The 27,381-nt window shown below is 38.3% G+C and overlaps 2 protein-coding genes across 4 annotated transcripts in view; one reads left to right on the top strand and one right to left on the bottom strand.

The window, feature by feature from the left end:
• Nucleotides 1–2,322: 2,322 nt before the first annotated feature.
• Nucleotides 2,323–13,981, bottom strand: LOC111863837 (mitochondrial mRNA pseudouridine synthase RPUSD3). Its single transcript, XM_023850569.2, has 5 exons — nt 13,710–13,981; nt 11,923–12,112; nt 9,538–9,739; nt 8,454–8,723; nt 2,323–2,659 (listed from the first exon to the last, which is right to left on the bottom strand). Exons 1-5 carry the CDS (start codon nt 13,885–13,887, stop codon nt 2,426–2,428), a joined length of 1,074 nt encoding a protein of 357 aa, XP_023706337.1. The 5' UTR covers nt 13,888–13,981; the 3' UTR covers nt 2,323–2,425.
• A 109-nt stretch (nt 13,982–14,090) lies between these two features.
• Nucleotides 14,091–27,381, top strand: part of LOC111863836 (elongator complex protein 1) — a 34,196-nt gene continuing 20,905 nt past the window's right edge. For all 3 annotated transcript variants that reach the window (XM_023850566.2, XM_023850567.2, XM_023850568.2), the window contains exons 1-7: nt 14,091–15,467; nt 15,601–15,997; nt 16,289–16,454; nt 18,276–18,863; nt 20,287–20,627; nt 24,388–24,532; nt 26,102–26,304. In XM_023850566.2, the coding sequence (XP_023706334.1) occupies nt 14,288–15,467; nt 15,601–15,997; nt 16,289–16,454; nt 18,276–18,863; nt 20,287–20,627; nt 24,388–24,532; nt 26,102–26,304 (3,020 nt within the window). In that variant the 5' untranslated portion in view covers nt 14,091–14,287. The remainder of the gene's footprint in view (nt 15,468–15,600; nt 15,998–16,288; nt 16,455–18,275; nt 18,864–20,286; nt 20,628–24,387; nt 24,533–26,101; nt 26,305–27,381) is intronic.

Below are 27,381 nucleotides of genomic sequence, written 5' to 3'. Positions count from 1 at the left end.
CAGGATTGTAACTGCACCATTAATATGGAACAGTGCAGTTACATGTGAAATGTATGACTGATATTCAGTGTAGGTAAAAGTTCTGGCGAATTGAAAAAAATACAAATTCTAAGCAATAAAGTGATTGCGTTGTTGACGGAACTGTAATATAACTATTCTATGTTAATGGTATATAAATGCATTAGGATGCTTACTTATATGGACTTTACTATACATTTGGTTTGAAACATTTCAATCAGCCTAACTAGTTTCATGGGTACCCCAAACTCTGTTAGAATATTGTACAATATTTCCCTCCTCACTGAATCATATACTTTTTTCTTTAAGTCTATGAATAGCTGATGAACTGTCTTGTACTCCAGTATCTGAGGAATGCAAAAGATCTAATCAATGGTTGATCTGTTACCTCGAAACCCACACTGGTGATCCCCATTAATTTCGTCTATATATGAACATAATCTTGGGAGGAGAATATTGGACAAAATTTTGTATGAAGTTGAGAGTACTGATATCCCCCAATAATTACTACATTCAGTTTTTGTCACCCTTCAGCTGTATGTATTTCTATGTGACTAACTTCACTGACCCTATGTACATACATTCAATGAGAGAGTAGTACTTTCTCCACGTATTCAAAATGTTGTGGGAATCTGCAAGTAGATCACCATTCTCATCCTGCTCTAAGTTACTCCTAGGTTGGTAACCCCTCTTAAAGTCATTTATTCCTCTATACAGGTCTCTGATGTTCTTGTTCTTACTGTTTGTTGCAAGCTAATCAATATTGCCTTTCAGATATTCCCTCTTTTTATTCCTGAAATGCCTGCTGGTTTCATGTCTTATATTTTTCTCTCTACAACTTCTGTTCCAAATATTTCTCACTCCAACAAATATTTACTGACTTAAGCTCAAGGTGTGTGCAGAAATGCATGTAGATTTTCACACAAAGTACCCGTTATGTTTTGTCTGATTCTATTATTATTATTATTATTATTATTATTTACTGCAATTGGGTGTTCACCCGGTGGCAGTAGAACTTGCACTGATACAGACAAGTAGAGTCTATAACATAAGGGAACAATACAATACGGAAAACAAGGTACACACAGTGCAAATCCAAACATGCACTCGAACAAGGACACTTCACATTACTTCACTTGCTTCCATTCAAACTGCGCCTGAGGCCTCTGTACTTGCAACAGGGGAAAGACGCTAGTATGCCTGCAGGTAAACTGTTCCAATCCTTTATGGTCATATTTACAAAGGAATATTTGGCAACATCAGTTCTTTGTTTCCTGCTTCTGACTTTCCAAATATGATCGTCTCTATTCAGGTAGCATGGTTTAAGCAGGCTATCCCCTATCGCTTTCCAAGCTGGTCCCCTGGTGTACGCCTTGTAGAGGGCGCACAGACGGGCTATCAGTCGATGCTGTGCCAAAGTTTCCCAGCCAGATTCATCTGTAGGATTGGCAAATTTAGCTGCTCTTCTTTGTACCCAATTTAAAGCGCTGACCTGCCATTCTCTGTATGGGTCCCAACATACCGAACCATATTCAAGTATCGGTCTCACTAGTGACATATAGGCTAGACGTTTTGTGTTATTATTGCCGTTTCAGTATACGCATTATTAAATGAAGAGCCTTCCATGCTGTTCGTAGGGTTAGTATTAAGGAGTGCATAAAGCAGACTTTAGTTTGGAATACATACTGTGTTCAGTAGGGCAGAGATTTGTTTTTTATTAAATATGAATGAAAAGTGCTTTCACATTCACCAAATATGTGACATCACACATAAAAAAATTTGCATTTTATTAAATGCACTGGGTGTAGAAAATATTTTAGATCTCAGTTTTGGTGTCAGGTGATATACACTAATATGTTGTATTTATGTTCAGACAGGAAACGTTTAAAGCTCCGCTGTTCAACACAAGACAGTTTCATTCTGGTAGTGCATCACAAGCATTCAGTCGACTAACACCCCAATATAAGAACGTGAACCTTCTCCAAATTATAAAGAGCAAATTCAATTACACATCTGCTAAGCCAATTTCACACTTGGTTGGAAACAGCAATGTACAACCATCTCATCCTGTCCTTGGGCAGCCAGTCACACAACTATGGAAAACAAGTGAAACTAGCAACCAACTGCAAAGAAATGGGGCTTGGGGACATATATTTGTGCGGAATAAAGTTAGATGCTATTTCCCCAGGCCATGTGAGTACAAGAGGATTAAAAGACATGGCTATAAAGCACGTTTGTCAACTGCAGCAGGAAGAAGAATCATAATGCGTAGAATTTTAAAGGGAAGACATGTTCTTTGTCATTAAATGTAATGCATATTATTGTAGTTCATTGTATTTTGTGTTAGAAAAATGTACTGATATCAATATGTATCACAAAAACAGTATACTGTATAACTGGTCAACAATTATCTGTCACAGTTTATTGTACATCTTACATTTTCTGCATCATAATCAGGATTCAGACCTAGAGCTTGACAAGTCCACTGAAAGCTACTTGGAAGAGGTGCTTCTATAATAAGGTCACTATCTTTTCCCAGATAGTGTGGCAGAATTAGTCTTCGAAGATGTAAATGGGTTGGTATGATTACTTCTTGGCCAGGTTTAATTGCAAGAGCTGCTTGCAGCTCCTTTGGCAGCTTCTGAAATGAAACAGTAAACAACCACATTGGCAGAAGTAACTAACATTGTTCCCCACAATTTTATATCGCGCATGTGCAATACGTGTGTCAAAGATTGTTAACTTACAACCATAGCCTAGCTGCTATGCATTATTTTTAGTTTAGGCCGCGCCATAGCTCAAGCGGTTAGTTGCTGGCTTTCCACCACGGCAGCCCGGGTTCAATCCCGGGTCTGGTCAAGTGGGATTTGTGGTGGACAAAGTGGCACTGGGGCAGGTTTTCTCCAAGTACTTCAGTTTCCTCTGCCAATCTTCATTTCACCAATTGCTCCACAATCACCCTCACCTATCATCTGGGGCTGATACAATAGGCCAGAAGTGGCCGCAGTACAAGGGACTTAGTCCCACCCCACTAGCATTAAAAAAAATTAGTTTAAATCAAATTTTACTGCTTGAATATTTACCATTTTCTTATCAACCATATATCATGCATTTTATGAAAAATTATACGCAATGCATTCGTTTGGTAGTGTTGTGTGTGCGCCTGTTAACTGTGAATACAAAGCAATTGCTATTACCTGTGTGGATTCATAGTTACACTATACAGTAGGTCAATCCAGCAGCATTAAAGGCTTGCAGTAGTATGCTATACTAGTTTTAATGTACTTTACATCAATGACAACTATGTTCAAAGCTGTGCAATTTGAAGAACAATGGTGAACACAGTATTTGGGAAGTTCTTGGCTGGAATATCAGCTATCCTGATAGGCTTTTTGTAGTTTCTCTGTTTCTCCAAGCAAATGCTCAGACAGTACCCCAGTTAGGTCATGACCAATTCCAGATCCTTTTGTGTTTCACAAATCCTATTATCCAATGCTGTATAGTCTAGACACTGAAAGTGTCATAAAATAACCCACAAATAGGGGAACAAGATAATGGTAATCAAAAAGAAGAAAGGGGTTGAAGGGTGAAGATATCTCCCCATGGTATTTCAGCAGACTTCTCCATTAGTAATACACATGTGTTTTTGCAGAATAGAGTGATCTGTTTCAAAATCTGAGTTTGTATAACTTGTACTGTAGGTTCACTACACTTGCCTCTCAGCTAACCATGGTAATGGAGCACAGAACAGGCATATTACCTCAAAACAACAGACAAAACAAAAATATTATATAACTTTCTTAGGAATTCGAAAATGTTCCTTTCTTATGATGGTACTGAGACTGCAATGTCAGTTTCTTCTTCAGCTAACTAACCCAGTCCTTGAGAAGCCACAGGTTCTCAGCCACTAAAGAATTTTCAAACATTTTATGGATATCAAAGTTCATTACTATGTTCACAAGAGCCCTCCCCTCTTCTCTATCCTGAGCGAGATGAATCCAGTCCATATAAACCATATTATTTCTCTGAGATCCATCTCAATATCGTGCTGCCACCTACATGTAGGTCTTCCTAGCGATTTCTTTCCTCCTAGTGCCCCTCCCAAAATCCTATATGCATTTCTGCCCATGCACGCTACATGCCCAGCCCATCTCATCCTTGACTTCATCATTCTAATTATATTTGTCAAAGAGTATAAGGTATGAAGCTCCTCGTTATGCAGTTTTCTACATCCCTCTCACTGCAAATATTTTCCTCAGCATCCTGTTCTCAAATACCTTCAGTTAAATACATATACCATATTTATTTGCATTAGTGTTAATTTCTAGCATTTTTCCATGTATCAGGGAAGCAAATAATTGACTTTTCTCTCTCATATGAGGGTTGTTCAAGAAGTTCCCATAATTTCTCTATAAATAATATCTTCCTCTGCTTAGATCTTACTGAATATTATCCCCTTAAAACAGTCCTCTTGTGCAGCAATGCATCTCTACCTCCGCCTTTTCTACTTTTGGAAGCACTGTTCGAAGGATGTTTGTGGTATCAAGTCATTCCTCACATTAGTGACGATGTATTCCACTGCTTGAAATCTTCCTTTAAGTATAATTTTGAGTTTAGGGAACAAAAAACTTGGGAAGGAGAGGTCAGGTGAATAGAGGGGTTATGGAAGGGTAGGAATTGAATGCTTTGCCAAGAACTGTCCAATTTACAATGCTGGGTGAGAAGCACTGTCATGATGGAGAAACAAGCTTCCTACAGTCTACATTTCAGGTCGCTTTCTTTGTACAGCATCCCACAGACATCTGAGAACTGCAAGATAAAAATCTTGACTGTCTGAATTTCACAAGCTAATTCATAGAGCACAATGCCTCAATGATAAGAGAAAAAAACAAGCAGCACTGCTTTAACTTATGAGCACACCTGTCGCGCTTCTTGGGGCCAAACAAAGCAGAATTCTTCCAGTGTGGGGACTGTTGTTTGGTTTCAACATCGGAACCCTAAACTCATGTTTTCTCCCCCCCACCCACCGATAATGACATTTGGAAGACATCTTCAGAGATGGAAAATAGTAGTGTCTGCTAATCAGTGAAGAAAGGTTTTAGCACAAATTTTGCTTTGGCTCAGTGGATTCCTAAATCTTCCATTAAATTTGTGTGGCATGAACCAATGGATATTCCAGGCTCTTCTTCAACATCGCGGTCAGTCAGCTGACATTTTCCATGGATAGTCTTTTTCACTTAGGCAATCAGAGATCTAAATCTTGAAGTTGAAGGTTGGTCAGACTGCTTGTCGCCATCCACTGAAGTTCTTCCAGTTTTAAAACATCTGAACGGTTCGTAAGTCATTGTTTTTGATTTGTGGTATCATCACCATAGCTTCACACAACATATGGGTTTCTGCAGCTGTTTTCACTACACTGAAATTCTTTGCTCCTTTACCAACTCCATACTAAATGTAACAAGACAACACACTCATTCACAAAACTGATTATAAAAGCTAAACAGAAATGGCTTGAGTAGCTAACAGTCAGGTTGCAAGTACACTCAAACAACACTTAACATGACAGATGCACTGCTGATTTATTGACAAATTTCAGAAATTTTTCGAACACATCACATATATTCCCAATCCGAATTTTACTTTTTACCTTTTACACCCCCCCCTCCCCACCAGTTTAAACATATGTAAATTGCATGTTCTCTTCACTTGTGTAGCATTCATCCTCTCTGTGTTCTTGGTTCTGTTTGCAACATATCATTTCAGTCTCTCTCTCCACTGAAGGTTACTGGCAAGTTTAAAATTCACTGAATCTTTTAATGAAAATAATTTTGTTCACTTTTCTAATATAGCACTGCTTTTGTTGTTCAAAGAGCATAATGATTCTTGATTACATTGGTCTGCAATGGNACCCTTTTTTTTTTTTTTTTTTTTTTTTTTGCAAACAGAAGATAATTTTATGTGGTGAATACTGTGCTGCTGGTGATGTGGCCTGGAAATGATCATACTGCAGTGTTGCCACCACACATGGTCTATCACTACAGGGCTCAAATCTAACTCAAATTTTACATCGGTTAATATTTGTACCACCATTTGCCTTTCCCTTCCTAACCTGAGATTGCCAGGGCATGCCTGGTTCAGATCTGAACCCCATGTAACTGCTTATGACTCACTGTGCCAATATCCCCTATGCAAATCCACATGGGAAAAAATTTCCTACAGCACTGAATTCTTTATCCTTACCAAGTTCATAGAAACTGCTGGAATTTGGAAGTTTCTCATAACAGTTAATTGGGAGAGCAAAGCATAAAGCCTGCACTGGATGAAAAAGCAGCGCTTCACACAATTAGTCTCTGATATCAGGTTCAGAAAACATATGTGAAAGTTTGGTTGACACAAAGAGAGTTGCCTCTGCTCAGTATAGAACTGGGCTTGATGAAGCAATTTGTGAATGGAGTGGACAAGGATGGGAGTTGTTTCAAGTACATATACAGCAAATTCACAGCTATCACATGTGATAAATTTAAATAAATTCTCATTGGGCCTCAGATTGGATGTTGCTTCTGATGAACACTTTGCAGGAACAATGAGATGAGTTGAAACAGAACCATAGGGAGGCTTAAAAAATGTAACAATCTGGTCAGGAACAGTAAAGACACATTATAAAATGGTGGTTCAAAATATGCTGGATACATTTTGGAAGTTAAGCTGCAACATAAACCTAGAAGTTAATTTCTTACACTTATGTTTGGACACTTTTTCTTAGTCTTTGTAGTTTCAGAGGGAATGCAGGAGAGAGAACAGAGAAGGTGGAATGTCAAGATGATAACAGATTGCTGCAGGTGACAAAACAGCAACTTCCAACATGATGCAATAAAAATATCACTTTGACAGAAGGTAATTTGTTATATTTGAATTAATGTTCTAACACCACTCTTTTCCAACCCGCCTTTGTTTATATCAGCTCAGTCAGAATGGTCCTATCCCTGCTACACCTGTTTCTACCTTATGACAGTGTATGATGGCCACTGCAAGTTGTCCTCACAGATCAAACTAAGGAAGGTCAGTATAGGTACGGGAAACTAGCTGGGTCAGTTTGCATGAGTCTCAGGGTAGCGATGCCGAAGAAAGCGGTATTCTGGGAGTTGATCCAAATTGATGTTTATTCACTTATTGTTCTCCAAACCACATTGTTAATTTAATATATCCTTATGCTTTAAATTATAACATGTTACACTATCTGCAAGCTATGTCTCGGAACATGCAAGGGTCACGTCCGTTCACTTCGGAATATGGTGAACGTCTCTCTTTTTGTGGAATGGCTTGCACACCCTATGCCGGGAATTCGAAAAAATCGAATTCTCCATGGTGTGGACATACACACGTCATCCCATGTTCTGTAAGGAAGTTTGAACGAGGCAACTCAATCATAATGGCCCTCATTCACAGGCAACTGTAACAAGTTCTAACCTGTCCTTCTCATTGCCTTCCTTTTAGGCACGTCCGGTTCCCTGTACCCGAGCTAAATTTATGACTGCTCGTAAATGTCAGAACTCCGGACTCCTTGGTCCTGCCAGAATCGAGAAATTTCAACATAAACACCGTATTGCACATCCCAGACAATGAAATACGATATTATAGATCACAATAAAGTTCCAGTAATATCAAAACATAAGACTTGAAATTAAAATTACCGAGAATTAATTAGAAATAAATTTCATGGTTATCTATAATCATCCAAATAAATAAGGGCTCAGAATGATCAGCGTCAGTTCATCTGCCTATCAGTATTCTCTATTATTACCATTTTATTTATCTGAGTGTTGTAATACATTCAAAATAGTGATCTGTTCAGTGGGGCATAAGAATAAATGTAACAAGGTAGAAGAACGTGTATTTTTTGACTCTCCTAATTTGCAAAAGATCTTTAAGTGATGGAACAAGTTGAATGACATTTATGAAATCATCATAGCAAAATTATAGAAAGTTTTTTATTAGAATGAGCTGTTGTAAAATTTAGATTTGCAGAGCAGTGTTGTTCTTAAGACAGAAACTGCCTTACATGTGCACATACACAAAATTGTTAAAAAGGTATAATAATTTCCCCCTTCATTATACATATATATTTTTTTTAATTCACTTAGTGGGGGGTGGAGTCCAATTGGGTCCACTTGGCATGTCGGCCACTGATTGGCTTATTGTAGCCTGTCCCGGGTGATTATGATGATGGAGAATTTGGTGGAATGAAGATTGGCAGGGGAAACCGAAGTACTTGAAGAAAGCCCGCCCCATCGCCACTTTGTCTACCACAAAGCCCACTTGACCAGATCCAGGATCGAACCTGGGCTGCCATAGAGGGAAGCCAGCGACAAACAGCTTGAGCTATGGTGCGGCCACATTATACATGTTAATCTGAAGCTTTTAAAGTATTCATTTACCTTTGGACCTCTAGCAGCATCACTGGTAGGATTAATTGCAAGATGCACACCCATCACCTGATGTACACGAGATCCATACAGATTGTCACCCAACACTGGACTCATCAAGTGTGCAAGGTACACACGAAGGAAATGCCACTTGGTAGCAGATGGGCATATCTCCACTAGACTTGCCAAGTTATTTTTGCACAGTGTGTGATGATGTACTTTAAACACCTTCACATCTCCTCGTTTCATAGCGTTCTTTGACCAGTCACGTACCACTATAGGCTGCACCAAAGAACTTAATATTACCTAATGTGTCACAAAAGTAATATTCATGAAACAATTTAGAGTTATGCCTGAATTAATATGAAGCATCAAATATCCCCCCACACAGATGATACAATATAAATGACACAACTCTGATTATCAAATCAAATTTAACACAGAACAAGTGAAGCATCCCATCATAAACACAGGCATTTACAGGCATACGTTTTCTTTCTGAAATGAGAAGCGAGCATATTCAGCAAATGAACCTACAGAATAAGCTGTGTCGAAATCCCAGCAGTCACCCAAAGACACAATATGCTCATAAGTAGTCTTCATGATGCAGTTTCCAATTTTCAACTCCAGGGACTGCAATGTGCTAGAATTTCAGTGTGTTACACTAAGCCATTCTTGCCATTCATGATCCAATAAAAAACACAACCTGATTTCTATAACACATAGCTCCCGAGTATTATGAGCTAGAGAGCTGGAACTTTGTTGTTTACATGGCACCACTATAAAGAGACCCAGCATAATACCTGCCATCTATTCAATTTTTCTCCATTGCATGTGCTTAGGCAGGAATTTCAGATAACTTTGTGTTTGAATTTCCATAAAATGGTGCAAAATAGTTCAAATTTATATAAGGGTGTTTTTTTTGGATTTCATTAGCTGAAAATCTTAGTAATATGATGCACATACAACATAATATTAGTTGCAATGTAAAGCATTTAGAATTACACAGCTGAAAAAACTAACCAAGGTAGGTTACACCACAGCAGATAAACTTCCCCATGCAAGTCGTTAGAGACTGACTTAACTTTATACATACTTGTTTGTCATTATCTATAGTGGGATTCTCTTTAAATGTCAATCCTAATTTTTGAATTGCTGAATCTGTCTGAGGATTTCCGATAACAACAGCCCAGTAATAAGCACATGACTGCAGACGACCACTGGCTTTCTTCATACATGTTCTGACTTTGTCCATCACTTTGTTGCATGATGACAGCACTGTTACTCCACTTGTATACCTATGGAAACAAATATCAGTCAACATTAAGATTACAGTCATTTGGAAGGTGACACTGTGTAGCCTGGTAGATAAGCACTAACATTTCAAAGCAAGCTGCTGCCTCCAGATTATGCTCTTGAGAGAAATTATGGTATGTAATGTGATAGGTACACATTTTGGAAGAGTCTGCTGATACACGAAATTGCTTTCTCCAAAAATGCTGACACCTATATATCAGACAATGTGATATGACATAATAGGAGACCATAATCTTAATATTTTCTGCTATGAGGACCTAAAATCTGCCAACATGAGGATCTATGGGCTTACAGATTGTTTTGGATGTAAGTGGAAAAGTAAGGAAGTAAAACATGAGACAAATGTTTTGTGCATTACTATGCAGTTAAGAAATATGAGTTCAAGTATGACCCTGACAAAACAGGACAGAATATCACAAAGTTCTTTCTCATCTCAATCAAGTAATATATCTATAAAGTTATAAGGGGAAAAAAATATAATGGCTCATTAAAAACTACCATGTACCGATGCACGCTAAGATACTGGAGGGGAAATGCTAGAATTAATTGCCACCTGCTTTTATATGGGCTTCTCATTCCAATCATTATCTCTTCCAACAGTGAAATTCACTTGTGGACACAGCAAATGGGGAATCCCCTAATTTAACCGATTCAACCACATTAATTGGAGCATAATTGATATTATGCAAGATTATCATTGCTACCCGGATTCTGTTGTTTGACATTATGCAAGATTATCATTGCTACCTGGATTCTGTTGTTTGACATTATGCAAGATTATCATTGCTACCTGGATTCTGTTGTTTATCCAGGACGTCTAGATACTGACAGTGATGCATAAAGAAAAAACAAAATAAAATATGTGAATGAAACTTTTCCAGGAAAGTGAACTGTTCAATGATGTCATCTGCTGGTGACTGAGATCAACAATACCATTAGGGTACTTACATTATAATAACTACAAAGGGCTATGTGGGACTAAAACAAGAAACTGTTATGCAAATTTGCGAGGGGATCTGCTTAAACAGTACCCACTTGGGGGAAACAAGAAAGAGATGGTTAAAACTGTCTCTGTTAAATCTGTTCACAGGTCTTAAAAAGCATATATTAAGAATCATGCAAACATCCTGTACATTTACATTCCCTCAAAAGGTGTCAAAGTCATCCGTAAGATTCATGGGGATTACCTGAGATAGTGAACCTCTTTCACTGAGCCTCTGTCCAAACTATATAATTCAGTTACCTCCAGCTTCACTAGGGTTTCTTCACACACCTTTTCACACATGAAAATAACAGTCACCTATACGGTGAATTGCTGAGGGACACTCATTCTGGAAAAACTCTAAGACTTTTAAATCCCACATGAAAAGTTTAATGTATACAGAAACTGGAGAATTTTGATATCCAGCAAATATGACATTGCTACTTGGATTCTTATTGTTCAACTTCATCACCCACTGGATGGCTGTTAAATGTTATTGAACAAATGTTGAAATAATTTATTTGTTGATTAAGAGATGCAATAAGCGGCCTCCATAGTCTAGGGGTAACGTTCCCACCTCATGACTCTAAGGTACGCAGGTTCAAACCCGGCAGAGGTCGTGGAATTTTTAAGGGTGGAAAAATTCAGGGAACAAGTCCTCCAGGAGGGACTTTAAGCCGTGGGTCCCGTGTCGTAGATTTACGGCACGTAAAAGATCATCATGTCTCTAGGAGGCCTCTGAGCAAAATTAGGTAAAAAGTTTCCTGCCCAAGTAGTTTCCAATGCCTCCAGTAGATGGGGAAGTATCGGGTACCACTGCCAGTAGTGAGGGCCGAACTCGCTGATAGCGAGCACCAGTACCGGAAAGGTATGGCGACTGGTAGAATATCAAAGGGGGACGTACAATAGATCAACAACTGGTCGCGGTGCATGGGAAAACCCACTCCCTCCAATAATAAATGAATGAATGAAGAAGAGATGCAATATACTTAAAAGGAAGCTCTATGATAATCGCACTACACTTATTTTGATATCTGTGAATCAAGTTCATATATGTATTTTGAGAAAACAAAATCATACCAAATGGAATGGAATAAGCAAATTGAAATATTATTTACAATGAAGTGCAATTCCAGAATATAACAAAAAGAATGTCCCCTGGCATAAAAGAAAAGCACAAACCGCTCTGGTATCTTCAGGACAGTTAAACTGTTATAGCCCAAATTTCCGGCAATGTGTGGTAGAGCCTCTGTTAGATAGTACTGGCTTTGGCCAACAATCATCTTATCTGTGTGCCTTGAATGCTGTGCTGATGGTGTGGGTGAAGGTGACAGTCCTATTCCATATGGCTTGTTTAGTACCAAGAGGCCATCTGAAATATACATACAAATATAGTACAATCACAGAACCTTCCTTCCTTACATAACCATTTATGGGCTCTTTGTACCTGAACTGCATGAAACGGTGTATTATTTGGCGTGATCAACACACTGTTTTTTCTCTGCAATAACTGTATTTTCCCTCCACTTCATGCTGTACCCTTCAAAGCAGTTTTGGATTTGGTATGTAGCAAGTACTGTACAAGTCCTGATTTTTTAACTTGGCAAGTGAAGCCTGGAATTGTTCTTTAATTGTGAAGATGTCATCAGAATTCCTGCCCTCCAATTCTGAAATGATGAAAAAACCACACAAGCAATTCTGGAGTCTCTCCATAATTTTTCCTGAAAGTCCTGACACACAGTGACACTGTGTAACACTGCTCTTCAGACAGTAGATATGACAAATTTTGTACCAATCTTTCATTAGCAGAAAGGGACATGAATATTCAGCAGTTAATGTCATTATACTTTTGACCTTGGAAAACTAATGAAATGTTTGCATTTTCATCACCATTTCCTCTCCAAAGGCAAGTTTTAACATCTCATATGTTCCAGTAGCAGTTCTGTGTACTATGAAACACAACTTGATGCACATATGCTGTTCTTTGAAATCTGCAGTTTTCCAATAAAATTCAGATTGCACACAGCACAATACACACTATCCCTTCACAGGAGGTTGCTTCTGAGTGATGCAAGAGCAAGCAAGCAAAGCCTCTGGAGTTACTATCACAAACTAACCATGCTGATCTGACATAAACTTGTCCCCAAGGTAATTTTCAAGGGGAGACTGCCAGAAATTTTGCTTGCAAACTGAGGTTTATGCATCATGTTAGAATGGTGGACTTTTATACTGCAACACAGGCGATGCTACATTTAAAATCAGTTTAAGTTTTGGCATTTCATTTAATCACCTTCCATAAATCCTGTCGAGAGTACATTCTCATGCGGATGTGGAGATCGTCCTAGTTACAGTCACAATTTAGAAATACAGTTGTCATCCAGTAGCATACACATTTGTAATACAATACTGATAAACATATACAATATAATAAAATAAGTTAATTTTAGTAGTAAGATCAATGGCAAACCTTATACAATTCGTACAGTTTTATACAAGTCATTAATATATTGCATTACTTCCTTCTTTTTTAATTTTGATTTCTTTATCAAACATCCGACCGCCTCTGTGGTCAGAGGTCCGGGTTCGATTCCCGGCGCTACCAGATTTTCTGAGGAGTAGTGGGTCTGGAACGGGGTCCACTCAGACTAGTGAGGATTACTGAGAAGCTGTTTCAAGGAAATTGCGGCTCTGATCTAGAAAACCGAAATTAACGGCCGTGGGGGCTCGTTGCGCTGACCATGCGACAGCCTCTATCCGCTAAAGTTGGCACCAACTTCGTCGACATCTGGCGGTCGTTCGGTCGGTATAGTTCGCTTGCGGACTAAAACCACGGAGTTTCTTTTTCTTACCAAACATCCAGTGCACGCCCCTGCTGACCATTACAAGACAATATTCATTGACATTACGAGCGCACGCAATAAACTCGCTTGATACAATAACAGTAAATACCAAAAGTTCACTTTACTTGCCTTTATTATAGATTACATTTGATGTGAGAAAATCCGAAAAATGTTTCAAACTCCTCCATACGTTGTGTTTTTGATACTCATGACACTGCCCTCGATTTTCAGTTCTGTACCTTGAACAGCATCGACAGTTAAGTACACCTACATTTCTAGACGTTATTCGTAATCTTGCTAATGTCATTCTACAATTTTCCTATCTTAACACGGCGTGAGTCTCACCATCTTCTGCCGTCGCTTACGTCGCTTACTTCTCTCACACAGCTGTACGCGGTTCTTACCGTTACTACCGCTACCAACCTCAGTATTTTTGCTCGAAAACCGCACTTTAATTACTTGTCACTCTTGTGTAAACTGAAAGGCATTCAGCGCATCAGCCTTGGCTACTAGCGTCCTCTTTCAGGAATAATAGTAAAAATAATGGGAATGTGTAGTCGGTTTATATAATTAACTATAGACTATTGTAGATACCACCAAGGAATCTTTCTCTTCCATTAAGACGATTAAGCCGTTTTTCGGTGTCTGATGGCTGAAGTTGGCCATGTGAGAATGTGGTGTGTAGCTGAAGTGAGTTCTTCTAGGTTATGTGTCGTATTTATTCAAGAAAAATGAGGAATTTGTTTTTATATCACCACTTACGTAGTGATTTTCAGACCATTAGTAGCATTCAATGCTTTTGTATCACTGGTCATTCTGAAGGAGCATATGTTTGCAGTGATAACGTAATTTACAAGTTATCAGCTGGAAGTGAACAATTGGAAACTTTGTGCAGCCTTCATGAATATTACGACACATACATTCCTACGGTTGTACATATAAGTTTCAGTTCAATAAGAGAATGTATCTGCCTGGCATTTAAAAATGGGGATGTTTTAACAATTGAGTCTGATTCCAAAGAAATACAGTGTGTGGGATGTGTAGAGAGCGGTTTGAAAGCAATACAGTGGAGCCCTGATCAAGAAATAATTGTTATGGTAACCGGTCAGGACACAGTCATAGTTATGACTGGAACTTTTGATCCTGTTACAGAGGTTGATCTCAATCAAAATAATTTTGGAGAAAAACAGTTTATTACTGTGGGATGGGGAAAGAAAGAAACACAGTTTCATGGGTCAGAGGGCAAAGCTGCAGCTCGTGCTGTTCCAAAGCCATTTAAACAAATACCAATTTTGGATGATGGCCAGCCCCGGATTAGTTGGAGGGGAGATGGAAGCCTCTTTGCTGTCAGTACTGTCAACCCAGAATCAAACTCTCGCCAGATACGTATATTTTCACGTGATGCAGTATTACAGTATACAAGTGAGCCTACATCAGGGTTGGAAGAAGCTCTTTCTTGGCAACCATCAGGCAGTCTTATTGCTTCATCACAGAGACTACCAAATAAACATGTTATTGCTTTTTTTGAAAAAAATGGGCTCCGACATGGAGAATTTTTGCTACCATTTGCCCCAGATGAATGTAAGATACGCCTTCTTTCTTGGAATTCTGAATCAACTATACTTGCTGTGTGGTGTGAATACACTACAGGTAAAATGTGTCTCCAGTTTTGGACAGTGAGTAATTATCATTGGTATTTAAAGCAATGCCTCAGTTTCTCACCTGAAAGGAAGCTTTTGGGAATGGAATGGGACATGTTGCATGGGAATCGACTTCATATAATGTGTGAAGGTTTGTGCTATATGTGCTATGATTTGTGTTGGATTACAAATTGCAGCATAGGCAATACAGAAAATGATGGAGCCTTTGTGGCAGTAGTGGATGGAGGTAAGAACAAAAATTTAAATACTTATGTTATATTCCTAATATTGTATTTACTAGATGGTTTTTCATTTTTGTAATGTCTTATTTATTAAACATTTTCATTTTGAATTTTTCATGATTCTCTTTTGTTTTGTAGCTAAAATTCTCTTGACCGCATTTCGACGTGGAGTTATTCCACCACCATTATGTGGACAAACACTGCAGGTGGCATTGCCAATAAATAGTGTAATATTTGCACCCTGTAAGAAAGTAAACAACAGTTGTGCCACAGATAAACAAGATGATTCCAACTTCAATTCAAATGATTTGTGCACTATTTTGTGTGACGGAAGTGTGGTAGTGTTTACTGAGTCATCATCAACTAAATGTCATATACTGTTAAATGCTTGTAACTTGAATGATGAAAATGCAGCAGACTTACACCACTGGTTGTGGATTAAAGAAGATACATTTCTTTGTTGTCGCACACATGGCAGAGTTTCATACTTAGTGGAAATATCACTTGATCTCCATGCAGGGAAAATGAGTATTAGGTAAGATAAGTAATTTTGTTTTAATTATTGCCATCATTCTTGTAGATCATTGGTTGGTGTATACTGTTACGTTTTATGACTGTATGCAGTGTAGTAACTGTACTGTTAATTAATTCAATTTGTGCCTGTGTATCAAAATCAGTAAGGGCTACAAAGTCATGAGGAACACATTGGGAACCATGGGTACTTGGAGGAGTACACTGTTCTACTTGTGGCTTTGTATTCCTGGTCTGTTGTAACTGTTTCACTTACAAAGAATTTGTGAACCAAGTAACATCATCTGTATTTCAGAAAGGAAATTCCTGCTGGTGGTATAGTTTGTTCTATTGTGTCAGCACCAGACAGCTCAGGAGCTGTTGTACAGCTAGCAGATGGCACTTTGTTGATCTATAGTTTGGATCAAAATGAAATGGTGAAGTATTTGACACCTCTTCCTGAAGCATGTGAGACATTACAGGTACTATAATGATGCTTTTGTTTAGAATCTATGCTGTAATATACGTTTTCCATTGACATTCATTTGGCTAATGTCTGAACTCTTTAGTTGTTTTTCTTTGATAATTCTAAATTTTTCGTTAATAAACTTCATGATAATTTGAAATATTATAAAGGCATACCACAAAACTGATTTTCATTTTATAAGGAGCCTTGTCAATGATTTCTGCTATGAAGCAAGTGGTTAGTTGCTGGCTTCCCAGCATGGTGGGCCAGGTTCAAGCCCGGGTCTATTCATGTGGGATTTGTGGTGGACAAAGTGGTGTTGGGGCAGGTTTTGTCTGAGTACTTCAGTTTCCCCAGCCAATCTTCATTCCACCAATTGCTTCACAGTCACCATCATCTATCATCTGGAGCTGGTAGAATAGGCCATTAATGGCCACAGTACCAAGTGAACTCAGTCTTACCCCACTAAGAATTAAAAAAGAACTGTCGGGCAGCATGCCAAGTTGATTTGCGTGGTCTGGGAATTAAAGCAGTTTGAATTGTACTCATCTGAGCTTTAGTGACTGTCTCTTGGCGCTTTTTCCTTTGCAGATGCAGCCAGTCAGATCAAACAATTTTTACCACTTATAAATTGACATTTTTGTTGATGATTGCCTTCCAAACACTGTATGAAATCTCCTTTGCACTGTAAGCACAGTTCTAGACTCATGAAACCACAGGATGCATATAGCTTTTTGTACTTGTGATGCCATTTTTACAACTATGTGTAGTTCTTCAGGTGAATGATTTGGAAACTGAAGAAGCACAAATTATAAAATTGATCATGTAACCTACTCAGATGTGTTTAGTTTTCATTTTTGTGCCTTTTTACATCTTGCACTCCAAAGAGGACAGCATGGAATAGAGAGCAGAGAAAGAGAATACAATCTGGAGGTGATTGATTGCGCCACTTACAAATATGGGTACCTTTGTAACTAGTTAGGTTTGGCAGTGTGCTTCTTTGTTGAGTTCATATTAAATTGGTATTTAATTTAATATTAGCTCTAAATTCAAGTTCATTTCATGCCACAATTTCTTGTACATACTTAAAACTAATTTCAGACATCAGAGAAAATTGTTATATCCTGATTTAGTGTTTGTGCATTCAATGAAATCCCACATTGTTGAACAGTTTTCTGGTCCCAAGCAAAGCTTAATATAGCAGATGCATTACAAATATTTTCTCATATTTGAAGAACTTTATTTAGTAAATAACCTGCATTTAATGTCAGAATTTTTCAACCACCCAAAATCTGTTCTTTGATTTGGCGCAGTTGAGTATATCAATTCATATTCATATTTTCTTTTCTGCTGAAAATTGTTATGTAAAATGATGTCACAAATTGGTGATACACCAAGGTCATACTGTATGTGGCATCATAGTTGCTTTGATTCTCAGATGAAGTTCTTTGAGTGTTTATTACATGTCATTAATGTCATTAGTTATTTTACTATTAAATAGATGAGATTTAAAAACCTATGCACTGGCATAGGTTTTTCCCTCTAATTATCATTCTGCTAGTGCTCCATTCTTTTCTCTACTATCTGGGACTTGTACAGTAGGCCCATTTGCAGGTTGATAACCAAACAACTTGATGTCACCCCACTGCAAATAATAAGTAAGAAAAGTCATTCTCTCAGAGGTCCCTCAGGTTTAGAAGATGGAATGCTGAGTGTTTGTTATTCCAGCACTAAACACAGATTTGGGAATAATAATACCAATAATATGTATTTTTTTTTCCATGTGGAAGAAAACTTCTTCTTCAAGAAATATAATGTAAACCTGGTTTGTTTGTAGGTCAGTCATATAGATGGCAAGGATATATCACTGGGACTCAGTAGACGTAATCGCTTATATGTGGATGGTCAAGAAGTGGCCAACAATGTGACATCATTTGTGGTACATTCAGAATTCATTCTACTGACAACTCTGAAGCATGTGCTCTTGTGTGCTCGCTTAAATGACAAGGGTTTGCAGTCATTAATAAGAGGGCAGTGTGGGCCAGGGCGGCGCATTGAGAGAGGCGCACGACTGGTGACATCTGTTGCAGGAGGTACTTGTGTTGTACTGCAAATGCCGAGGGGGAATCTAGAATGTATTCAACCACGCCCTCTTACACTACATGTTGCAACTGTTCATCTTGACGCTGGACAGTATGGACCAGCTTTTCAGCTGCTCCGAAAGCAACGCATTAATCTGAATCTCCTATGCGACCACCAACCTATGGAATTCTTAGCAAAAATTGAGCATGTTATAAACGAACTAAGAGATCCTGCATGGCTGTCATTGTTCCTGTCTGAATTACAGGAAGACAGTGTGGCACATAGTATGTATAAGGAATACTATGCACATTTGGATCAGCTACCTGCCACACTGAATAATAAGGTTTGCATTTGATTTATTACTGTTTTCAGTTTTGAACATTGCAAGAAGTATTTATCTTTATTTTTTATTGTACTTTTAAATGTAATTTTATTATATAATTACTTGTGATCCCCTCCCTTTCGTGTCTCCTGCCAGTTCACTGAATTCCAGACACAAAGACCACAATCCCATGACTTACTGTGAAGCTTCTATTAAAGTACATAGGTGAGTCAAATGAAAACCGTAAAACTGAGATAAGAATTCAAAATATTGCGCCATTGTCCTATAAGGTGGCAGAACGAGCAAAGAATGGCATCATCCCTCATCACCAAAACCCAAGAAGTTCCGGATGCAGCCATCTGCAGCGAGGATTATGCTGACTCTTTTGGGATGAACGAGGCATACTCTTGGAGCACTGCACGCCTCAGGGGAACACTATCACCAGTGCCTCATATTGAGATCTCCTGAAGAATCATTTTCAACCTGTGGTCAGATCAAAGCAACGTGGACTTTTGACTAGAGGTGTCCTTTTGCAACATGACAGTGCTTGGCCCCATACTGCCCGTGCAACAGTTGCAACGATCCAAGACTTGCACTTTGAGTGTCTTCCACATCTGCCATACTCACCAGACCTAGCCCCAAGTGATTACCATGTGTTTGGGCCACTCAGAGAGGCGATAGGAGGAAAGAAGTTTCGTTCTGATGGAGAGGTACAGCAGGCGGTGCATGAGTGGTTGCGCAGACAACCACAAGAATTTTTTTTCTAGAGGAATCCATACACTTTGTAAACACAGGAGGGCCTATATTGAACGAAATGGAGACTATGTAGAAAAATGATATAATTGTGTACTGCTTTCATTCAATAAATTAAATTTAAAAAAAAAATTATGGTTTTCATTTGACTCGCCCTTGTAATGTGCATGTTAACATAAAATAACTTAATGGAGATGACTGTCATTGTTGCACAGAGATCGTTCACAGTGTAGAAACATTATTTGTTTGGTGTTCATGCACTGCTGTTTCTAGTTATATACAGGGTGAATTGTATAGAACCGGCCCGATGAATTTGCTAATAATTCCACAGGTGATGCATATAACCGCTCACAGTTACGACATAATAATCCGTGGGCCGTGCTGAGTCGAATGGTGTGCTCATGATCGGCAAGTGGCAGCCCTTATCCTGCAAGGTCAAGGACAAAGCCGAAACGTGTCTGCAGTACGCAGGCGACAGTCATGGAGTACACTGTTGAACAGCGAGTGTTTCTAATGCCTACTTGAAAACGGCGGACACTTTCAACACCTGCACACAATCCAAGTAATATATGTGTAAATTACTTTAATATCTGTATGGTGTACTTTATATTACACCTCATTTCGTCGGGCCGGTTCTATATGAATCACTCTGTATTATCACATACTAAATTCCATCACTTTAATTTTATAGGTCCAGGCGGTGTGTGATGCAATGCGTGATGCTATGTTGTGCCGGGAAAATGCAGACCAATATCTACTGCCTATACTTACTAGCTGTGTTCAGAAACAGACAGATAAGGATCTAGAAGATGCATTGATTAGAGTGAAAACAGTGAAAGAAGCAGAGAGAAAGAATGCCAATCTTATGGTATCAGCAGATGATGCAATGAAGTATCTCCTGTACCTGGTGGATGTAAATCGCTTGTATGATGTTGCACTGGGACTTTATGACTTTGATTTAGTTATGCAAGTTGCTGCCAAGTCAAACAAGGATCCTAAAGAATATCTGCCCTTCCTCAACAAGTTACGCAGGTCAGATTTTAACATTACAAGAGTAAGGTCCATCAGTGTCATGTTGCAAATATGTTACCATTGATGCAAAAAGTTTTTTTATTAACATTGGAACAAATTCTGATGTATATTTACTTAATATTTTGTTTTATTATGTTCCTTTTCTCTGGTACTGAGGAATAGGTTGCATTTCTGTGGTTTTTATCAGAGCCTTGTTACTGACACAGTTATGGGATTTAAAATGTAGTTTTTATCAAAGGTTTCTTTTCTAGTAATTTCCCAGCCCTTTCACAATATTTGTTTTTCTTTGCTTCTAAGAAATGGTTCATAGGTAACATACATAACATAAATTATCTAAAAGTTATGTATATGCCTAAAACAATAGTATGAAACGTCTTAAAGCATATTCACATTTAATGCAGACTTCATCTCCCCATGCCTCTGTCCATTTTTACAAATGGCGTGTGGTGGAACTGACATTGCCTAATATCCATTACAGAGTTATCATGGTGTAATCACTGTCTTGTATGTAGGCAAGCTACTCCTTAAACTTAAGTTAGCTTAGTTTTAAGCGAATTTGACTTTGAGGTTGTATCAATTAATTGCTGTGTCAACAGTCATGCATAATCAATGCAGTGAAGTCAGCTTGAACAATTTGAGCCTTAGTGCGTTTGAAGGCCACCTTGTCACCCTTGTCTTGCACATGTATATAAACTTTCATTTGAATTATATTTTATATTCACTTATATTTACCATAGTCCCAGTGATTTGCCTTTGAATGGTACCTTTTGAAACATTCCCCGAAACAAAGACCCACATCACAATTCTGTGTAATGTACTTTGCTTCTGTTTGCCTGATATTGCACTTGTTTCCATCTCTGCACATCCTGTTTCTTTGCTGGAAATTACCTTTGGTTTTACATCATGTAAGTGGGATTCTAGGTGGAAGATCTGTTTGCAATGGTTTCAGGTTTTATAATCATCTCTGTCCTTGTGCAATTGAGTAGTCCTGCAACATTTTTGCAGAACTACTGGAGCCACATTTACTCATCACTTTTGTTGCTGTATGTGGTCTGATTTACTATTGCAAGGTGAAAGAAAGGAATGAAAAATATTTCCTACCATTTCAGAAAATTGATTTGAAAAGACTAGGGTAACGTAAGCTGATCAGAATTATGAACTCCAGTTTTATGTTTATTATAGGTGAACCCTGCTTCTGGTGATTCATGTGATAATTGTGCCTAAATTATTTGAAATCATAAAAAAGTTCTCCATGATGTTATTTTTGTATTGTGAAGTGTCAGTAGTGTCTGTGCTTGCTGTGGATGCTAGCAAGGAGGGCAAACTAGGCATCTACCCCTCCCTGGATTTGAAACAAAAAGTCAAGAGCTAAAGACCAGTGTTTCAAAGACCACTGTCTGCATCGTCATGATTGGCCCTAATATTTGAGACTGTGAAGGTCTCCAAAATGTTTGTTTAAATTGTTTTATGATCTGATACATGTAGGTAACAGGACTTCCCTACAAATTCATTTAGGCATATGAGTAAAATGGCAGCTGCACTTGGTCATTAGCTTCAAGTAGCTCATTTCTTGAATGAAATGAAGTAAAATTGTGTATGTCTGTCTGTAGTAGTTAACATTGTATATGCTGTTAAATTGTTTTCCACATACGGCACAGATTGCTTTCACAAGTGAAATAATTTGTTTAAATTTAATGTTTTTTACTCAGTGATTTGACCATACAAGACAAACCAAACAAGACAAGTCATTGTAAAATACTTCCTGGCTACTGCTCTGAAACACTTTCAGATGTTTAATGAGGCTTGTAAAACTGTAATTCTCTTGCCATACTTTTAGGCTTTGAAATTTATATGTAAATTAATATGGNTTTTCGAGCAAAATTTAAATGGCCGGCTGAATATATTACCGCAGGAGCCGCGGCCGCGGAATTTAAATGACCACGTCAAAGGGTTAATATGGATAAAAATAGAGATGGCATTTTGCTAATTGAAATTAACTGTGAAATATGCAGTGGCGGCTCGTAGCTGAAATTAGTGGGGGTGCTGCTCCAGAAAATTTGTAGTCTTTGTTTTAAAATTGTATAAAAGGAAACAAACATGTATAAAAAGAGAATTTATTCAGAAACTTGATAAAATCCTAAAAAAACAAAATCAAACATTTTTTACTTACTTTAACCTAAATTGTTACAGTTCAAGCTTATTCTATTCATTTAAAAATGAAATCCATTCTTTTTAACCTTTATATTATGCTCATTGATTGAAAGTCTGTATGCCTCACTAAGTTTCTCCTTAATACTTACGGTTCCTAAAAGTGACAGTGAAACTACATTATCAACGTGCTTCTTTGACTTCTCATGCTTTTCAGTTTTTTCTTTCATTTTGTTTATATTTCTAAAACCATCTTTTGTCCACGTTACATCACCCCCAAACAGCAAACACGGGAAGCAAAACAGTGCATTTTTTACTTCACAGCCGCAAAGCCAACTTTTCCGTTTGTACCATTCAGAATTAAAGCTACGAATATATTTCTTGTTCTTGCTTATGCCTGGCTGAGATATTAGAATATCAGGTGTTAAACGACCTCTTTTCTTAACTGCAACTTTCTCATGGAGAGACAGTTGTGAAAACTTAAGCTGTTGAAGTTCACTTACAGTCACATAACTTATTTCTCGGGGATGCAAGGCCATGGTTAAAGTTTTCCGTTAAATAAAATAACGGAAAAAATGAATCAAATAGAATAGCTGGAAGCAGGATAATATCTAATTCTACNTTTCTAAAACCATCTTTTGACCACGTTACATCACCCCCAAACAGCAAACACGGGAAGCAAAACAGTGCATTTTTTTACTTCACAGCCGCAAAGCCAACTTTTCCGTTTGTACCATTCAGAATTAAAGCTACGAATATATTTCTTGTTCTCGCTTATGCCCAGCTGAGATATTAGAATATCAGGTGTTAAACGACCTCTTTTCTTAACTGCAACTTTCTCATGGAGAGACAGTTGTGAAAACTTAAGCTGTTGAAGTTCACTTACAGTCACAGAACTTATTTCTCGGGGATGCAAGGCCATGGTTAAAGTTTTCTGTTAAATAAAAGAACCGAAAAAAAAATGAATCAAATAGAATAGCTGGAAGCAGGATAATAATCTAATTCTACAATTAACTCATATTTTTTAAGCACAACACACGCGGAGTAAAAAAAAAAACTACCTTCCACCAGCACGCCAGGGTCGGCACCGGTCGGCACTGTCGTTCCTGCAGTGCTCCCTCTCCCTTGCAGCCTCGCGTGTAGCTTCCTATGTGCGCATGCGCACAGTCAACGAACACCTCGCCGCTGGAACTGTGAAACTCACAGTTCCATACAAAGATTTGGCTACTGACATTAAGCTTAAGGATTATATATTGTATTGTACAAGTATAAAGAATTAAAGAAAAAAAGGACTCATTATATAAATGTTATCGATAATATCAAGTGGAAATTGGGGGTGCTGCAGTTCCACAGTGCCTATACGCGGGCCGCCCCTAGAAATATGTAAACTTGAACTATCCTTCGGACACAGGATGAATTGATCTTGGGGTTCCCTTTCTTTCCTTACTATGAATTTTATAATTATTAAAATATTTTTAGCAAAGATAGAGTATTAAATATTGTATTTCATGGAGATACTTTGATTTAACATACTACACTGGCTGTATTGAACATAAAAATGGTATGTTACGGATATGAAACCTTCTCTGCCACCTCTTTTAATGTGTTTCAGGATGGATCCAAATTATAGCTACTTTGTCATAGACAAACATTTGAAACGATTTGAATCGGCCCTTAATCACATTGCACTCTGCCAGGGAGACGAATATTTTGAAGAGTGTCTGAACCTTGTAAAGACACACAAACTTTATTCAAAGGTAAGATTTCACATGTACAAATGTAAAGGTAAACTTTGACTGAGATAATTAAAAAAAAAAATATTAATTATATTTTATTTGATGATGATGTACAAACAGCAGAGGTTATGTAGCATCTGTTGAAATATGAGGATGCAAAATGATTTGGGAAGTGAAAGGAGGAATTATTGGTGGTGTATTGCAAGATGTACCCAAAGGAGGGAGACTGGGAAAACCACAAGAAAACTTTGTTCAGAATAAAGTCTCCCATCTAATTCTCGAACCAAATGTCCCCTTGAATACAAGACAAAATGTGCCCTTGTCTGGGTAAAGCATCGAGATTTGCCTTCCAGACTGTTGCAGATCTCTCAAGCAGCCATGGAGCAATTCTTGAATTTGTGACATATAAAACAGCAGTGGCAAGCCCATGAAAGCACCGTCTTAGTTGAGAGTGGAAGGTAAGGAGAGGCAGCATAGTGCAGATATGTGTAGAACCAGATATGAAGCAGAAAGCTCTGAGAAAAGTGAGTTAGTTCAGTTTAGGCAGAGAGAACTGTTGGTCTCAGTGTATTGTTGGTCATTGTTGTGTACAATTCTGCCTTCCAAATAAGGGTAGACAGTGGGTAGCTACCTGGAGGATTATCAGGCAAGAGTGGGTACCTGTGCTGGATTTTCGTGGCGTGGCAGGCCCAGGCATGGTGAAGCTAATAGAAATATTGGAGGCTGCTTCAAGTTGACAATACTGAGTTCAGTGGTTTTAGCTGTTTTATTAGTGATTGGTGGAGTTGAACAAAATCCTGGTCCTGAGATTGTCGTGCAGGCAGTATGTAGTGGATGCGGCAGAAATCTGGAATCCAGTATGAATCGTGAAAACATTGGTATCATTATATTTGTGGAAATATGAAGGTTCTGGTGCCTGAGAGAGAGAGAGAGAGAGAGAGAAGTGGAGTTTTGATAAGTACCGGACTGAAAGGATTCGGATGTTGCAGGAGGTATTGCAGAGCGCATTGTGTCAAGTTGATGAGCTGAATTCTAGAAACAATGAGCTTCAAGAAAAGTTACAACTGGCGGAAGCTGTGAAGTGGGATACAGTGGTGAAATGGAAGGATGCTAAGACACAACTGCGGGAGCTGGGGTGAGGGCTACAGTGGCAAAACAGAAAGATGCTAAGTGCATGGTGATAGGTGACTCAAGGTTGAGCACTGTTGGAGGAGAACATACAACAACGACGTGCCTTAAGAGTACTATTTGACCAAGTACACAGTGCAGTAGGCTCCTTTAAAAAATGTCTTGCCTGAAGATGGCCCTGTGCAGCTGAAACATGTTGCATAAACATTGAATGTACATATATTTTAATGAAATTTCTAAACATTTAGCAAATATTTTAGTGAATTAAGTGTGAATTAGTGTAGTTTAAAATTTAAATTGATGTTGTTGCATTATAGATGGAAAATAAGACTACAAGATATTCTAGTTGTGTTCTCTCATTAGTTCATTTATAACATGCTGCTGTTTTTAAAAATTTCTTCACAGTGATTTGTTTTAATCCTCTTCACATGTTTCAAGTGTATATTGTAATGTTGATTCCAGGCCCTTGATATTTTCCCTAAAGGAAGCCCAAAGTATCTGGATATAGCAACCATTTATGGAGATTATCTTATGGACAAGAAGTTATATCATGAAGCAGGTGTCATGTACACAAGAGCTCAGGAATACCAGAAAGCACTGGCAGCATACCAAGTAGCTGGAGACTGGAGAGAAACATTACTTACTGCAAATCAGCTGCAGTATAAGTAAGTTTGTTTGTTAAAAGACATTTTTGCATGTGATTAATGAACAGATATGCCTGAAATACACACTGATATTTGATTTTGGACTTTTAAATGAGTACCAGGAATTAAATAATTTTCCTGGGGAGTAAAGTGTGGCCGGCTGACAACCTTACCGCCATCTTTGAGCCGATTGTCTAGATAATGTGGGAACCTCAAAGTCTCACAACCCTATGGGCCTTCACGGCCTGGTACAGGGATAGCTTTACTTTACTTTTATACTGGTCTGACACTAATATTGATCCTGTTTTGTGGTGAGGAGGGGGGTTTGCATTGCTGATGTTTCAATAATCCACTCTGTCTCCATCTTCAATGCAAGGTAACTACCCCATATTCAATGACAGTGTACATCAACCGTTTAGTCCTCAAGTGATAGCCAGTAGAATGTGGAGCAGAAAAATAAACTTAGAAAGAGCCGGTCTCTTTGCTGGGGAGTACGAGTGGTATGTGTGAGAAACCTGTATGGAGGAAGATGTAGGCTGTTGCGGGCAGGAGTAGGACAAATAGTGCAGAAGTAGAAATAAAAAGGGGACCAGATCAAATATGAAATGATGGTACTGAAGTGAGTGCTGATAAGGAGCTTGTAGGTCATGGAAGGTTGAGGTGTCCTCTCTGTTCCTTGAGCCTGTGGATGATGGTCTTCCATGTTGAGAAGATCTTATAATGTCCTTCCGTAGAAGGTTCTGGTGTAGGCTGATTTCAGTGACTTTGAAATGGTTCTGTTGGCTTCTCATTTCTAAAAGTTTCTGATGGTGTATAAAACTCAGGATTGCTGCGTTTCTTTACTTTGCCCATCGTTCAGTGTTCTGAAAAGCTGCAAGCAACTTGGAAATATTGACTGGGCTGCAGACATATTTAAGATGGAATTTATACTGAAACTGGTAATGAGGATAAGTAATTTGGGCATGAAGTTCATGGAGGTAGGCCTAGGCCCACTGGGGCTGTAGTGCCAAGAGAAAAAAAAATTTGGGCATGGTAATTGGGACAAATAATGACTGTGGATAAGTCATGGTTCAGAGAGGTGAGATTATTTGTAGTGGG

This window comes from Cryptotermes secundus, unplaced genomic scaffold (genome assembly GCF_002891405.2).
Source record: "Cryptotermes secundus unplaced genomic scaffold, Csec_1.0 scaffold46, whole genome shotgun sequence".
Lineage (NCBI taxonomy): Eukaryota > Metazoa > Arthropoda > Insecta > Blattodea > Kalotermitidae > Cryptotermes > Cryptotermes secundus.
Note: the sequence above shows the minus strand (reverse complement) of the source record. Positions and strands in the feature narration are given on the sequence as shown.